Here is a 17,034-nt window from a genome sequence, read left to right on the forward strand (position 1 = left end):
TTTTTGACAGAAAATGAATTGTCACTGAACATTTCAGCTATGGTATGCACCAGATTAAAAGGCAGAATCTCCTTTGCATACCCCCTTCCCCACACTATCTTTCGTTATGTCCCCTTCCATATACGCTCAGTGCTTTTGTCCCATTTTTTGTTCTATATCATCACAAAGTATGTACTAGATCTTTAATTTCAGTTCCGACATATTAAAGAAAATCCCTCTTGTTGGAGGGGGTAGTGTATCTTTCAATTAACAATCCCTCCTCGGTTTCTACCCTTAGATTTGGTACACTCCTTTTACTGATAATTTCCCAAATATTCCATCATAAATGTGTATACTAGATTTTTTTTTTTTTACATTTCTATTCTTACTGCAAAGGCTCCCTCGCATGGGAAGGATTGGGGGACAGCCCCTTTCATACCCTCCTCTCGCTGTATCAACCTCTCTTCCATGCATTGATTATGGCTACACATTTGGGTATGAACTTTTTTTTTTTCAAAATGGTAGTTCAACCAAGAGTGACACGAGATCATTGAATTGCAAACAAAAGAATGCAAAAGCTCCATAATGTGGGAGGGGGATACCTCCACCCACATCCTTCTGTCGATTGGTCTTCCTCCATAGATGGCTGACTTACTACACCTTTTTGATACAATTTCGAGGTATTCCTTCAAAAGTGCCTGTGTGCCAGGTCGTTGAATCTCATTTCTCAAAATACAAGAGCTCTGTCGAATGGGAGTGGAATACCCTACCCTCGCCAACGCTGCGCTTGCTGGGTTCCCATCCATATAGACTTGGTACACCTTGGTGATCCATAATTTTCCAAATATTCCCCAAAACGTATGCATCATATTCTTAAAACAAAAAAAAAACTTCGTCTTTGGGAGGAGGGTAGGTGAGATGCGCCCACACCCCATCAACTTCCGTATAAGTGATGACGCACACATTAAACAAGAGCTACACTGAATCACTGATTTCAGGTCTAAACCTGCAAAAATTCCTATCCCCCACCCACATCCTCCCCCTCCGCTTCATTCCTTTGTACCATGAACTTATGCTTTAATATTTTCCAAGTTCCCCCCCCCCCCACGTGAAAACAGCTCGACACCCCTTGCTCTGTGCACATACCCGACTTAGATAATTACCTGAAAAGTTCTGCGGAATGAGTAGCCACTTTTTTGGTAACAGAAATGCATGGTTTGTAAGCCCTACATTATAAACAATTATTAACTATTAACTATCGCAATATCAATATTAACATCCTCACATTTCATTCGAGGTATTTGACCTTGTGTGATTTTCATAGGTGAACGGTAATGGCTCGTTAATAAACGGGGCCTACGAGTGCTCTCTAAAACATCATCATGTTTACCATTGATGATGCCAAACTATTCTGATACTTTGAGGTCATTGACCTCTCGAGATCATCAGAGGTCAAAGGCAGAAACTCGTCTGTGTGCCTTGGAATATGAAGACGATGTCATTGTACACAGATATGCTTGTTTTGTACATCTTTACCATGTTTGACCTTTCACCAATGATGTCATACTTCAATATTCTGATATTCTGAGGTCATTGACTTCTCAAGGTCATCAGAGGTCAAAGGTAGAAACCTGTCTGCTCTTTAGAATATGAAGACAATTTCATTGTAAGAGAGATATGCTTGTTTTGTACATCTTAACAATGGTTACCATTAACCAAGGACATCACAGATCAATATAATATTTTGAGGTCATTGACCTCCAAAGGTCATCAGAGGTCAAAGGTTAAAACCTGTCAATACTCTGTGGAATCAGAAAATGGTTTCCCTGAAGTATAGATGCCTGTTTAGTGAATCATAACCACATATATCATTCACAAATGTCTAAAAACATCAATATTTTGATATTTAAAGTTCATTGACCTCTGGAGGTCATCAGAGGTCAAAGGTAAAAACCTGTCAGTGCTCTGTTGAATCTGGAAATGATTTCTCTGTGGTATAAATGCATGTTTAGTGCAACATAACCACATATATCATTTGCAAATGTCTAAAAACATCGATTTTCTGATATCTAAAGTACATTGACCTCTGGAGGTCATCAGAGGTCAAATCAGACTTACCTCCCGATCTTAAAATAAATCTTATGGTATGTACTAACACTGGTGAAAGTTTCATGCTTTAGTCAAATTTTGCACAATTCACGTGATTTTGAGGGCTTATCTGCTCTACTATACCCGTTGGCGTTAGCTTATTAGCTGGTGAAACCCGGAAGTGGCACCAGAAATCTAAAGTGCCCCCCCCCCCCCCCCCCCCCTCCCCACCACAAACACACACATTTTTGAAAACGTGGCGCCGGCCATGACAAGCATATGAAAGACTTGATTCAATACCGGTACTCTCTTCTGCTCAACTATAGTTTTGCTCTCTTTGATTGTAGTTGTTTCAGCGTCTTCGGGAGTTAATATTTTGCACATGTTATTTAATGCTTCACATGTAAGGATGACAGCTAGGGCAGCAGAATCTCTACATGATTTCTATTCTGGCCCTAACTATACACAGCCCAGTCGCTGTACATGGTACGTCGCGACAGGGCTGTACGCGCGCGACCACCAACCACTAGGAGAGCGACGTAATCGTATTACGATAGCTTTGAATTTTGATACTTAACATCATTTTTGTCACCTCAAACTCAACGAGTATACTTTTCAATATTTACTCTACATCTGATGCTATCAGTATTCAAATGTACGCAATGAAACTTACCGAAATTGATCATCATATCCAGCATGTCCACACGGTACACAATCTTTCACGCCAGGTTAGTCGCTGTACATGGTACGTCGCGACTTACCGACGGTCAGGAATTGCGCCAGAAAGTGTCATTTATTTGTTCCACGGACTTATCGCAAGTGGTCTCCATGGACCCAGTGTGGCGAACTATTCTTCTGTAATAGAAACATGCATTTAACGTGAGTAAAGTATTCTGTTTAAAGGAGAAAAGTATACATTTTCCTAAGTTTTGTAGTTGTGTTGAGGTTCCTCACTTTGAGGCTGCATGCCGCGCTCGTCAGACGCTGTTTTCGCATAGCGTAACAGCGTCTGGTCGGGCTATTCTGGCCCTTGCATAATTGTCAATCTATCTATCAAGAGATTGAAACTGTGACACTATCTAAAATTTGACCTTCACTTATAGAAAGGAAAGACGAAAAAAAAAATCAACTAAGACTGCGGTGATAAATGGTTTCCAAGGTGACCAGTTTATAACAATTAAGTACTACAATGTAGTAACTTTTATGACGTGCATACCAAATTTTCGCTTTTGAATTGACAGTTTCGTGGGAATTCATGCAAGAGAAAAAATCTCAACGTGCACATGTATCGTACTGTCTCGATAGTAAGAACGTGTATCGATAACCGATTATCGGTGCAACGTAAGCTAGGCAAAATCGGCCCCTAAACAATTCGGTACATGAATTTGTATCGAGAATGTCACTAGTACACGCACTAGTACTAGCATACCGTAGTCGTGTCACGATTAGCAAAGTCGTCCCCCAACCCAGTACACAACCTGCTATTGGTAACAGTCGCGACGGGGATACTGCCCCGCGGGGATGATGATGATGGTGCAGATATTGGAAATAATCAAGATGTTTCAGATGATAACGATGACGGCATTGCTGCTGACAATCAGTAACAACAACCGTCCTACAAGAAACAAAAAATTCGTCGCAATAAAATTAAAATGAAGAAGAATAAGAGAAAGAATTACAAGAACGGAATTATAGATGATGATGATGATGATGATGATGATGAAACAGCATTTATATAGCGCCATTTATCTGTAGAAACATTAAAAGCACCCAGCTCCAACAAAGTGTCACACATCATTCACAAAGTTGCTGGAAAAGATAAGTCTTCAGTTCAGACTTGAAGGTATTGAGGCTGTTGCAATTTTTGAGCTGGACTATGGGGGCTCGGGCCCCCACTTTTTTAACCCAAAAGTATACGTAAATAGAGATCGGAAATGTTAGTGCGGTTATGTTTTTCCGATGAAGACCTTTTTTTTTTTTTTTTTTCTGTTAGCTCATAAAACCCGGAAGTGGGCCCCCACTTTTGAAAATACTCCGCCGGCCCTGGTAAATTCATAACACGGAGACTTGGGTAGACTTCCAGAGACTTATTAATACTAGAAATAATTTCTATCATCATCCTATTAGTACTACCTAAAAAAAAAAAAAAAATGCTAATGTTCAATACACCAATCCATGCAACCATTGATGTACAGTCGTACAGCTTTATGTGCGCTGTATAGTTGGAACATTCGAGGGACAGTTTTAGTGCTTATTACCACTCGAGTTCATAAAGTTGAATTATTCCGGTCACAAGGATATTTTCTCAATTTGTTTATACAATGAGTAGATTTGTGCAGATTTCCTTTACTACACACACACACACACACACACACACACACACACACACACACACACACACACACAAAATGCAATGGCAATAGGCCTAAGCATTTATTTCTTTTTTTTTTATACGCCACTCGGTGACTGCTGAATTCAAGTACAATGGATGCTTTAACTTTTATGACTATTCCGAATCAAAAGTGTTGGAAATGGAGGAAACTGATGAAGAGCATGGCTTGTATGAAGGGCCTCATTCAGAAGTGTATAGGCCAATTGGGAGCAGTGATGAGGCTCCCTGTTCGAACTTGATGCATATACGCAGATCAGTTGTATCAAAAAACATCCTATACCATAAATTTGCAATAAAGCCTAAAATACTAAGTATAATAGGGAGATATCTTTTCTCAATAGAGCTGTAGACGGTTTATTAGCTATGAGAACAATTTTATATATATGTATAATGTAGTATATTACAAGTTGCACCTAACAAAACATTTTACATTGGTCGTTTCTATCCCTAACTCACATTTTTAGAACTATTTTGAAGCACTAACGATGGGTTTTGTTTCATCTGCAAATGACAAATAATGCTTTTAACAATACATGCATTATAAGATGTTTATGATCGATTCCTGGTCCACACTCTATTAAAACTTTGAAATATTAACAACTTGTAATGGAAGGTTTGAAGAAATACCAGCGAATTTTGTCAGGGCTGACTGACATTATTGCTCCTAAACCGGTATACTTTCATCACATCATAATACTGAAGAAGAACATTAGTCATAGTTTATAGTTTAACGACAGCTAGTATACAAAAGAAACATAGATAAAGTGGAAAGCATTCTTCACCCGGCACCTTCTGCCAGTGTCTTTCCGCCATAATGGGCCGAGTAGTTTGAGGTCGCATTTTGCGCGTTAACCTCATATCCCCGATGGTTCCACGTCGACTCGGTCGCGTCAAAAGCGGCTTTTCCCTGGACGCTGTGTGTGCATATCATGCGCTCTTGTACCATTCAACGCCTATCTAGCATGCATAACACATAGGATGCATGGACACAGTGGGCCAGTACACTATCTATGAATAGTAGTCGTACAGCACTGTTGCAAAGCAAACAGGGAGCGGAGAAAACCCAAGTCTGACGGTAAACGTCGTTTAATTCCCAGTCACACGTCCAAATCTTCTTATGCAAGGTAAGCTTGCAAATTGCTCTTTTCTGTAAACATTTCATCATTACGTGTTTCTCGTATGATCAATGACAATGATTGAGAATGAGGTGTTCGGGTGGAGCGGAAAATAGATCTAAAGTTTACACATTTTGTAAAGGCTTGTAAACTCTGCTCTCATCATGCTCATGCTTGGCTCTGGCCATGAATAAAAAATAATTTTAGTAAAACTAGATCTAGGTCCAGTAGAACAGGGTTTTAAGAAGTGTCTCATCATGTCGCGGTCTTTCTATTTCTACCCCTAAACGTTGTCGTTGGCTCTTGGGGGGGGGGGGGGGGGAATGAGCTGAGTGAGGTCTTGGACTAATCTTGGACTGAAGTTAGAGATGCATGATGTGCATGCCATGTTTCAGCTGAAATCTCTATGATGTAGGCCTACGTAGGTCTAGCCAACACTTTTACTGAATGTATTAAAAATAGGCCCTATTTAGTATGGTGGCTTCTAATGCCCCTTAGAAACTCTGAATCAAATGCAGCAGTTCCCTCCTTGTCAGGTTGCAAATGTGTTTCAAATGTAATCCGTTGAGACTAACCTTTTGCTTTTCTCTCTCTTTTCGTTTTAGATCGTTATTCTGATCTAGTGACGGGCCATACAATTATTGAATTAATGCAAGCTGCCCATATGCTGATAGTTCGACGACAATGCCACCCAAAATAATTTGACCACCTGCAGTGCTACGTTAATATATTAATTATTATGTATGGTGTAGGTAGCTCTACTGTACTAACTACATATCGACCACCCTTTTTGAAACCGACCGCGTAGTTTTGGCGCACAGAATGCTTAGTACGCACTGCACTGCGCGCAGAGCGCATAAAAATGTATTGGCTTTGACCGTTGATGAGGATGTGTGGGAAAACACGAAATTTCACTGTTCATTTGCGCATTAATGGTTTTAATCAAGGACAACATTTCGAATGAATATTTTAACCGAACCATAATGTATCATCACATCACATCACATCACATCTGATACGGAAGTAGAGGACTGGTCCTGTAGTATTCCGGTCTCAACATAATATAATTATATTCAACTTTGTTGCTTTATGTGCGTTGAGGAACAGAGGTTTTGAATTTTTCCCCCCTCCAATGTCTATCTAATAAATCTTTGAAATTATTAATCGAGGAAGCTTCAACAACACTAGGAGGCAATCTGTTCCAGTCTGCAACTACTCTCTGGCTGAAAAATGTACTTCGCAGTTCTAATCTCGAACGTTTGGTGAAGAGCTTGTATTTATGACCTCTTGTTGATGAGTGAATGGCTGGTTCGAAGAACATGTCACCAGAAATCCCCAACTTTCCATTGAGCAACTTATAAACAGTAATCATATCGCCTCTTTGTCTCCTGTAGAATAATGAGTAAATGTAATGTCAATGCATTTTCTGAAAAGCTTCGTACAACACGGTGTTCAATACAACTCGGTTTGTGTGCACTGTCAATGCAAAAATAGCAGTCGATCTAAATAAGCGGCACCGCGGGGAGCTGAAAAGAGGCCACGCAAGTTCGACGGTGATATTTTGGCACTGAAACTTCGAATTGAAAAGGGAACAACAGCATTTGAGAGTACTGGATTTTCTCAATCACATAGGTCAAGTTTTACATGAATTTCAGTGTTAAATATTCTTATCAAGCAAGTAAAAATTAGGCGGTCGATGAGTAGTAGGTCGAACCATACATGTAGAAACCTATAGATTCTAGATCCTGGGCTGTATTGCGCACAGTCGAACCTTTGCAGAGGAGGTCGAACCTTGGTGCAGGTGCCGATGGCCCCCGCTGGAAGGAAGGGAAGGGCTGAGAATATACTGTATACGCCACATATTTCGCGAGTCTAAATTTTCGCAAATCGGGAATTCCCAACGATTTTGCAAGTGGTGAAATTCGCGATCGTGGAGTCCTGCACCGAACAGAGAAATGCAAATGCGCATGCCACATTCACATCGGGATCAGAGTCAATATTTTTGCATGTCTTTAATTTCGCGAATAGCACCTGATTCGTGAAAATAAAAACCTCGCGAAATATTTGGTGTGTATGTACAGTACACTACTGTATTGTTGTACATGTAGGCCGTATACATGCCAAGTAGACCTACACTTTGTACAACAGTCATACAAAGTTGTAGGCATAGCAGTTCAAAAGATAAGGGAAGGTGAGAGTCAAGGCAGGAAGGTCATGAATTTTGTTTTGGAGACTCGCTAATTTTTGCAAAACAGTGCTCAAACAGTTGATTTGACTATTAAAGTGGAGTTCAAATGAGTGAGCTGATGATACTGTTGCACATCAATCCAAGTTTTTCTTTCATTGAGACGAATTTCATGCCAGCTCTGTTTTCGTTTGTTGTTTTTTTTAGTCTGCCATTAATGCAAATTTTAATGTAGGGCCTACAGGGCTACAATTTTTTGCCCGTGTACACTTGTACATCTTATGATGTTGAATGGTCAAAAAAATGTATATTTTATGAAGTGTTTGCTGCAATATTGCCCTGGCACAGCCACTTTCCTGTTTTAACGCCCCAGTAGCATGAGGTGACCATGTACTGTAAAGTGTAGGCCCTAATTGGAAGGCTGGCCGAACCCAGTATTAGGAAATCCGTGCAATCAACTGTGTGCTTTTACACAGCACACACACAGGTGAAGATTGTGGACTGGAGAGCCCGTACAGGTACAATTTGTATTCCCTGACAGACAACTACATAGCACAGGCCAGCTAATAGAACCATTAGCGCAGACCTGTGCTAAAGTCGGTAAAGACTTGATTTTCAAATATAAAGTACAGTGTACTTCAGTGGGCAGTGAACAAATGGGTTCAATTGGGTCAACCCTCCACATAGACAGCCTCTTCAAGCTACTGGGTTGAATAACCCCAGTTACACCTATGAAACGGTAGCACCTGTGGTGGATGAGGATCCCAGATAGTGTTTTATGAATGATGTACATTTAACCCGTTGAGGACGGGCTGATTTTGCAACAACACACATTTCCCATAGACACTTCTGCTCGAGTATATTTAGGGCTCACCTTCAATGGGTTATAAGGAGAAACAGTTGAATTTTCTATCCAGGCTCATGTCGTAATGTACATGTATGTATGTTATCTTTAGATATTTGTTTGATGAGGAGGTACCTGTTATACAAAAGAAGGAAATGAGCAAATTTGTGTTTCTCATTCCCCATTTTGAAACATCAAGAATACTTTCTGTTGTATTTGTATCTCCTTCAGTGATCTTTGTAACTTTGCTTTCACTCTGTTTTCTCTTTATCTCTCCAGATGATTTCCTCCTACATGTTCATGATCTTTGCTGCAGTTAGCATCACAGATGCCTTCTATGTACCAGGAGTAGCTCCTGTGGATTTTGCCACTGGACAATCAGTAGAGATAAAGGTTTGTATTTGTCCTGAGTATAATATCCTGAGACTTTTTAATTTTACAGTGTAAATCACAAAGTTTTACAGTGCAGATGTATTTTGGAAAACAGAATTTTCTTTAAACTTGGATACATTGTAGCTCGAGTTTGTTCTATTAATGATTGGGTATTCAAGTTCTAGTATAAAGTCATGTGTGTGAATGCTGAAACCTGTGAGTCCTCTTCACCCTATCAATAACTCTTATGACTGTTGAATGTATGCACAAAGAATTTTTCTGATACTCCCTGTCAGTCCACAAAAAAAAAAAAAAAAATGTTTCCACAGAAGGTGTAGAATTAGAATGACCAAAGGTTTAGTAATATTACAATAAACTGCTTTCTTGAATAACTTGAAGAAAAAAAAATGATCGTGTCTATGCAAGTATCAGGTACAAGTATTATTCAGGTACAAAATCTCTATTTCTGATGTACAGTACTGTATTAAGTATTACAATTAGTTTTACAGAACATTGTCAGTATACTTGTAGGGACAAAAAAAACCCCCAAAAAACAAGAAGGGCGCAAGTTTATTATGATACATGTATCTGTATCTACAGGTGTTAGGTGCAAACATTATGGTGTGCAAACAGTTCAAAATGTCAAGTAAATATTAGTATGGATTTTGAAGCAAATTACAAACTAATCGTGTACATATGAGTGAACTTGTATCTTGGAAAAGATTTTTTTTTTTTTTTTTTTTGGGGGGGGGGGTGTCTGGTCCTGTATAAAGAAGAAATCCATATGAATTGTGTATTGTAAAAACACCGTTTTGAAAATATTGACATTTCAAATGAAGATTAGTGTAGATTTTCCGATGACATGAATGCATTTTAGGAGTAAATCTCCTACACATTCTCCATTTGTGCATTTTACTCACATCAGGGGGTGAAGCTCACCAGCACAAAGACACAGCTCCCCTATGAATACTATGCAGTCAAGCTCTGCCCACCGTCGGCTGGAAACATCCACCACGAGTCCGAGAACCTTGGAGAAGTCCTGCGAGGGGACAGGATTGTCAACACCAAATATGAGGTGAGAGAGAGACTCTAGGGCTGTATAACTTTGTGATGTGAAAACTGACCAAAGTGTCCAGTTGTTACCATGTTAAAGGACAAGTTCACCTTCATGAACATAAGGATTGAGAGAATGCAGCAATATTAGTAGAACACATCAGTGAAAGTTTGAGGAAAATTGGACAATCGATGCAAAAGTTATGAATTTTTAAAATTTATGTGTTGGAACCGCTGGATGAGGAGACTACATGTACTCAGGCTCGTGATGTCATATGAGTACAATAATAAAAGAAAATGTAAAGATAATTCAACATATTTTCACTTTTTTCGCATAATAACAGAGGACTTGACTTGCCTCTTTCTAAAGGCAATGGGAATAATATTACCCATAACATCATGTATGCCAGTAACGAGTCGAGGGAATGTCTACTTTTTTTTTTCAAAAGATGAAATTTTGTATTTTCCTTATGCATGTGACATCATACACTGCAGTAGTCTTCTCATCCAGCGGTGACTGCACAAAAACTTCAAAAATTCATAACTTTTGAACGGATTGTCCGATTTTCCTCAAACTTTCAATGATGTGTTCTACTAATATTGCTACATTCTCTCAATCCTTAAATGTTAATGAAGGTGAACTTGTCCTTTGATAGTAATCAGGATGACTAAAGTACTGGACCGTGACATTTTCCCATTCAAGCAGTATTCCCGTATATCCATTAAAGTCTGGATTATACAGCTGTACAGTCAGGGCTGTACTTTGGATTCTAATTGATGGGTCCAATGCACCTTGAATCATGCATGATCTGACCCATTTAGCTGGTGAGTGCATGATGACATGATGCTGTCCTGTCACACACCTTTGACTTTGACCCCTTCGTGTGTGTGGCCTCAGACTTTGTGCAAACAGCAATCCCTAATTCCAGTCCCTTTCAATATTAATACAATAGTATAGATGTATACACCTGTCACAGGGAAGACTTTCACTGAGAATAGATGACCTCATAATGTATTTCATTGTCTCTTTCGAAGTCTGATTTTGGAATAGGACCATGACCTTTGACCAATAAACCTTTGACACAACTGGCCAAAAGCAGTTTGATAACTGTAATATAGTAATCAAGCTGTGGTATGAATTCTATGAAACCTTTGATATGAGGAGTATTAGTCCCTGAGTTAGCAAAATAATAGTTTGACTTAATAGACCTTGTCATTATGAATTTTATCAATTCATGAACTTTTCCAGAATCAAAAAAAAAAGAAAAGAAAAGAAAAGAATGAAAATGCTCTTTTTTTTTCAAATTCATGAAATTCTTCCATGGAGATGCTTTCATTGCAACTGATTGACAAATTGCCCTGCATCGACGTAAATACATGTAAGCACTGAATTGATCAGTGTTTTAGTAGTTAGCCGTGATAAAAAATCATGGGCGTACATACTCCCGCTTGAGTATGTACGCCCATGATTTTTTATCATGGCTACTACTAAAACACTGATCAATTCAGTGCTTATTTACGTCGATGCAGGGCAATTTGTCAATCAGTTGCAAAGAAAATGCTCTTCTTCTTTGATACTTGAACTTTAAACTCATTCTCCAACTACAATCCAAGTTTTCATCATGTAACGTAGTAAATTGTAAGATCAGTACATATGATATAACTTCTTTAGTGAATTTCCTTGAGCCTCTTGAAATCTTGTATCAAGCTATCATCAAAAAAGGGGGGGGGGGGAAAGATAAGCTCACAACATGGTTATTCCAAAATCTGAGTGTCTCATGCGCAATCTGCATTCTAGAGTGAAAAAAAAAAAAAAAAAAAAAAAAAACTATTCTGTATACTGTGCAGCACCTAAACAATTCCAGATTTTACTCATTTGTGATGGAATACCAAGAGATCTCAGGCAACATATTGCCTTTAGTAGAAGACTCACACGTGGCATATTTTCCTTCGGTAGACTTCAGAGGGCAGAGAAAGAGTTGTTTTTTATGCAGTGTTTGGTTGAGTGGTTTTCCTTTGGATTTGGGCGGTTGTTTGCTCTTTCTATTCAGGACAGTCTCCTCCCGCTTTGGTGTGTGCACTTTTTTGTTGAAACAGCCAATCTTAGCTCTTGAATGCATGTAATGCTGTCTTCAAATTGCCCGTAATTTGCAGACTGTGCCTGAAAATGTCACTGTAGCCACTGTGGCTATAGTATAGTTTGGTTGTCAATGCTAAGTTTGTCTCTGAAAACATGACACAATAATTGCAGCCACTTGCTAGCTGTACTTTATGTGGAAAAGGTGAACACACATACAGCACTGTACCGGGGTACTTGTCAGTTTATGCACACACTACATTACTCCAGTAAATGGCGAATTAGACTGTTTCTTGTAACATCTCTTTCAGAATGTAGGGTTTGCAACCTGTATTTTAATACCCTTGAAGCTAAACAAATACAATGTACCATGTGTACAAGTGAACATGACTGTAGGTGCTACCCTCTGTAGGGTGGTGAACTACACATAGTACATGTATGCCTACAGTACACTTTGAATATTGTGAACTCGTCAAGATTATCCTGTACACTGTCAGCTGATGTGATAGTTAAACTGTGAAGTGTTAGACTGACCACAGTATAGAGTGAATGAATAAATGAATGAATGAATGAATGAATGAATGAATGAATTAATTAATCAATTAGTTCAATTACAGCTGTAGGTTATACATGTACAGTGTAGTGCATGACAGCACAGTTTCCCGTGGCAGAATGATATTGGATGGTGTAAACATGTTCAATTTTACAAATGATTGATGGAATGTATTTTCCTCGGATAACCCATTGAACGTGTATGGAAGGGACTAAATGTGACCGTGCACCTCAAAACGAACATAAAGTCGCACACACTGATTTTGCGTGAGGACTTAAAATAAGTGAAATGGGTCAACCTAGCCGAACTTGACTTTTTCATATTTTCTGAAAGAGTGGGTCTTCTTTTACATTATGCTAAAATTTGGTATCATAAAACGGGCAGGAAAGTGTGTTTTTTTAGCAGTTTATCTCGAACATTTTTGGTAGAATAGTGTGATTAGGTGTGTCTTTAGAATCCCTTTTTCATTTCTGAAAAACCTTGTCCACACTCTTCACTTTCAACTCTAATAACTTTTGAAAGGATAGTGCTACTGCTTTGAAAGTTGGCATTAATTATGGACAGAATGTGTTAATGAGGCATGTTTAATTTCAGTTTAATCTGATAATCCCTTCATTGTTGTTACTCTGGTGGTTTACTTCCTGGTTTTTGTCCCATTCATCGTACAGCCAGCACGGTTTGCTTGAATAGACACTGTACTTCAGAGCCTCTTTTCTCAGTTCACACTTTTCCTGAGTTTGTGCTTTCTTTCCAATATTTAGATAGGTTAGGAGAGTTCATTTGATTTGAGTTATACATCATTTTAAAGCTTAAAGTCTGCTGTTTCAGAATATGGTCTTAACTAAAAATTCATGTCTGGCGACTTTTTGTTTGTTTTGAGGTGCAGGGTCACAAATTGTGATTGCCCATTGGCTGCGGGCATTCAAATATTATCAGCCACCAAATTTAGCAGTGAACATGGTTTTTGTGGAATTACAGAACATGTAAAATTTACATGTATATTAAGATCACCACTGTGTACTGCACATGTTACAATGTGTGTATAACATTTTCCCATTCAGTACGGTACTCCACGTTCACGAATTTAACCACTCGTGAAATTGTATGGATATCCTGATTCACGAAAATTTAGACTCACTGAATATACAGGCTCGTATGGCGTATACAGTAGTTAGTTACAAATAATGTTGGCTTGATTCGGCTTTTCATACTCACGGGCAACAGACAGTACAATGTATTCACAAAGATGGAGAGGTTTTGAATGAGCCGCGTATTTGGTAAGTAATAGCAGACTTTACATTTTTTAGCCAATTTACAGTGTACAAGTCTGACAAGGCCCTTTTTTTGGGGAGGGGGGTGGGGGAGGGGGGAGGGGGTGCATAAATTCCAGTACTTAATAAATCACTCTCCCTGTTGATGATCCTGGCTCAAATTAATATGGCATTCTCCTAGCATGCAACAGGGAAGAAGCATTGATTGATATGCAGATTGCAATTATACTGTACAATGTGTGTACATCAGTGCACATTTTTGAAAAGTCCAATTACCTATACCTTTGACATAATGTGTTTGTAGAGCAAACATGTTGTATTGATCTCCTTTGCCAATTCCATTTCAGCGTCTGTGTACCTTATAGGAATGTTTTAAACTCAGTTCCGTTTCAACAGCTGGGCTTTAGTGGCTGAACAGTGGATGTGTACAATGTACACACAGTAAAGGTCATCATCCATAATATGTCCGTCTATGCAGAATGAATGAAAAATTTAGTTGAAAGGGCACTGTTGTTCTAGTTAAGACCTTGCAAGATTACCGGTATAGCTGGTACATACAACAGTGATGAAATTATGATAATATGGTAATTTTTATTGTCTGACAGTGATAAAAATTATAATTTTGCTGTGGAATTTTATCATCTTGTCCTCATAATTTTTTTTTTCAAGTTTACTGCATATTCTGTATTTTGAGAAAATTATATGGAAGTGTTTAGATTCATTAGATCTGCACAAAATCAGGAAAAAATTACAAAGAGCTGCTAATTTTTGACAGAAGTATTTAAAAATATCTTGTTGATTTCAGGGTCAAATATGAATTTCGTTGTGGGGATGCTTCTGATTATTCTGTTTTATTGTGTGTGTGTTTTTTCTTTTTTATTAAAGTCAGTGTACTTTTTTCTTGATTTCTGTTCCATATCATCATTATTTGCAGTGTAGGGAAAAGGTCTGCATGTACACATGTACAATGTACAACTTGATTTGTGAAACAATATACAAAAACAATTGTGTAACCCAAGACTGTCATTCATACAATGTACAAATGTACAACATATGCTGCCATCATGGATTAAGATATCCTGCACAGTCTACTTCGTATAGCATTGAGCAAGGAATGTACATTGTTCATTGACGTATTGAAGACATGGAATAATATACTTCCTTTACAGAGCTTACAAATGTACAGTATGTACATGGCATCTTTTCATCAATAAATGGAGTTTTTTTTTATTTCCTTTATATACGTACATAATGTAATGTTATTTTTACCCTTCTTCGTATGACATGTTTTACATATACCAGTACACTGTACCTGGTACACTGCACCGGTACAATGTACATACATTGTATGTTGGTTTCTGCTGCCATTACAATGTACGGTACTTGTAGTTGTACATGTATGTTGGGATGTGATGGCTACCGAACCATCATTTTCAGATGAATGTGCAAATTAATTGGAAGGCAATTTGACAAAATCAGAAAGTGCAGCACGTGGCAGGAATTGGACTTTTGTCTCACCTCCCTGATTCGTGGCATTGAAAGTGTATTGGATTGGATGAATCTCATCAATATTTCAGGACATGATTTCTGTTGCATATCATAGTGGAGGGCTGAAGTACTGCATCCGTTCGATTTCATATCATAGTTTCATACACAGAGTGTACTCACAATTGGATGTCCTGTTACATTTGTAGTACATTTTATGTCATGATATGTGCAGTATGGTGAGAGTTTTTTTATGCATTAAACTATTCACATTCCACACAGTATGCATACACATGCACAGTGCGTGTGAATGAGTGCATTTGCAGGGTCTGTATTTGGAGCTCCTGAATGCATTTTGATTTGTGCAGTTGCTTTGATGTTGAGTACCATGATAGCATTATGCTACAAATGTACATAATAGTGTATGTTCATTACATTGTAGAACAGCTCTTTGTTTTGGGAGGTGGGAGAATGTTGTTATCAAAGGCTGCATTCACATACTGTACACTATATGTACAAAATAGCAGGATAACAGTCCTGATCCATACAGCTTGTACAGTTTGTATCTCAAGATTTTTTGCAAGTATTCGCACAGACAGAAATAGCAGGATATCAATTGCAATCCAGATCTCAAGTATTTTGCTGCTGTTCACATCCATGGACAGAAATATCGCACTAATTGCTGATCACAATAATTAGTGCGTGAAATCTGCCAAACTAGCGCCCACAGTATGCTTCACTGTATGTGCTTCTCTTTGCCCTTTTGTTCTTGCATATCACGGCGTGGTGCGCACACTGCTGTATGCTTTAAATGATGGAATATAAAATCTTGAGATTATTTGTTCCAGCATTCACACGGTCACCGCGGGCAAATTATCATGATAATACAAAGTTCTGTAAATACTGTACATACATCTGTATGTCACATATGGGACTGCATGTATTATGACATTGCTGTACTCAATTGGATTGCTCATGAAGGTGAGATAAAATATCTCCTTGGATTGACAGATGAGCAGTTACAATGTATGTGGGTCAAGCCTCTGGGATTTTCATTGTATGTGAATGCTACAGACATTCTATACTCTAGATTTTCACCCGTTGAGGACGGGCTAATGTTGCTGCAGCGCATTTCCCATACTGTAGACACCTGCCCGAGTACTCTCGGCACTCGTCTTCAGCGGGTTAAGGACATCACCACTATGTAAAGTGCAGGGATGCATGCATGGTTTTAATGCATTTACTCTATCTATAGTACCATGTTCTTTCCTCTACATCTGTCCTTGTATCCTCATTCTGGTTATCACGTCTTGCTTTTATACAGGTACAAATGAAGGTACAGCACAGTTGCAAAGTGTTGTGTGAGGTCGAGCTGAACAAGAAAGAAGCCCACACACTGGTTCAGAGGATCAAAGAAGACTACAATGTACACTTGTGAGTATATGCAGGTTGCTTGAATGCAAGAGCAATGAATAATACATGTACATTATGAGAAGATTTTTTTTTCCTTTTATTTGTATTAAAGCGTGTTTTAGCCATTGATGCAACACAATGCAGTTTGTTTGTGCGTGCACAAAATTTATATAATTGTCAGTCACCTCGGCACAACAGAGCACTGGG

The 17,034-nt window shown here is 38.6% G+C and overlaps 1 protein-coding gene across 1 annotated transcript in view; it reads left to right on the forward strand.

Moving 5' to 3' along the window:
* Positions 1 to 5,450: 5,450 nt before the first annotated feature.
* LOC140234280 (transmembrane 9 superfamily member 4-like) overlaps positions 5,451 to 17,034 on the forward strand; it is a 30,722-nt gene continuing 19,138 nt past the window's right edge. Inside the window, exons 1-4 of the mRNA XM_072314340.1 lie at positions 5,451 to 5,583; positions 8,883 to 8,996; positions 9,901 to 10,050; positions 16,739 to 16,848. Of these exons, the coding sequence (XP_072170441.1) occupies positions 8,883 to 8,996; positions 9,901 to 10,050; positions 16,739 to 16,848 (374 nt within the window). The 5' untranslated portion in view covers positions 5,451 to 5,583. The remainder of the gene's footprint in view (positions 5,584 to 8,882; positions 8,997 to 9,900; positions 10,051 to 16,738; positions 16,849 to 17,034) is intronic.

Source organism: Diadema setosum, chromosome 10 (genome assembly GCF_964275005.1).
Source record: "Diadema setosum chromosome 10, eeDiaSeto1, whole genome shotgun sequence".
In the NCBI taxonomy this organism is placed as follows: Eukaryota; Metazoa; Echinodermata; class Echinoidea; order Diadematoida; family Diadematidae; genus Diadema; species Diadema setosum.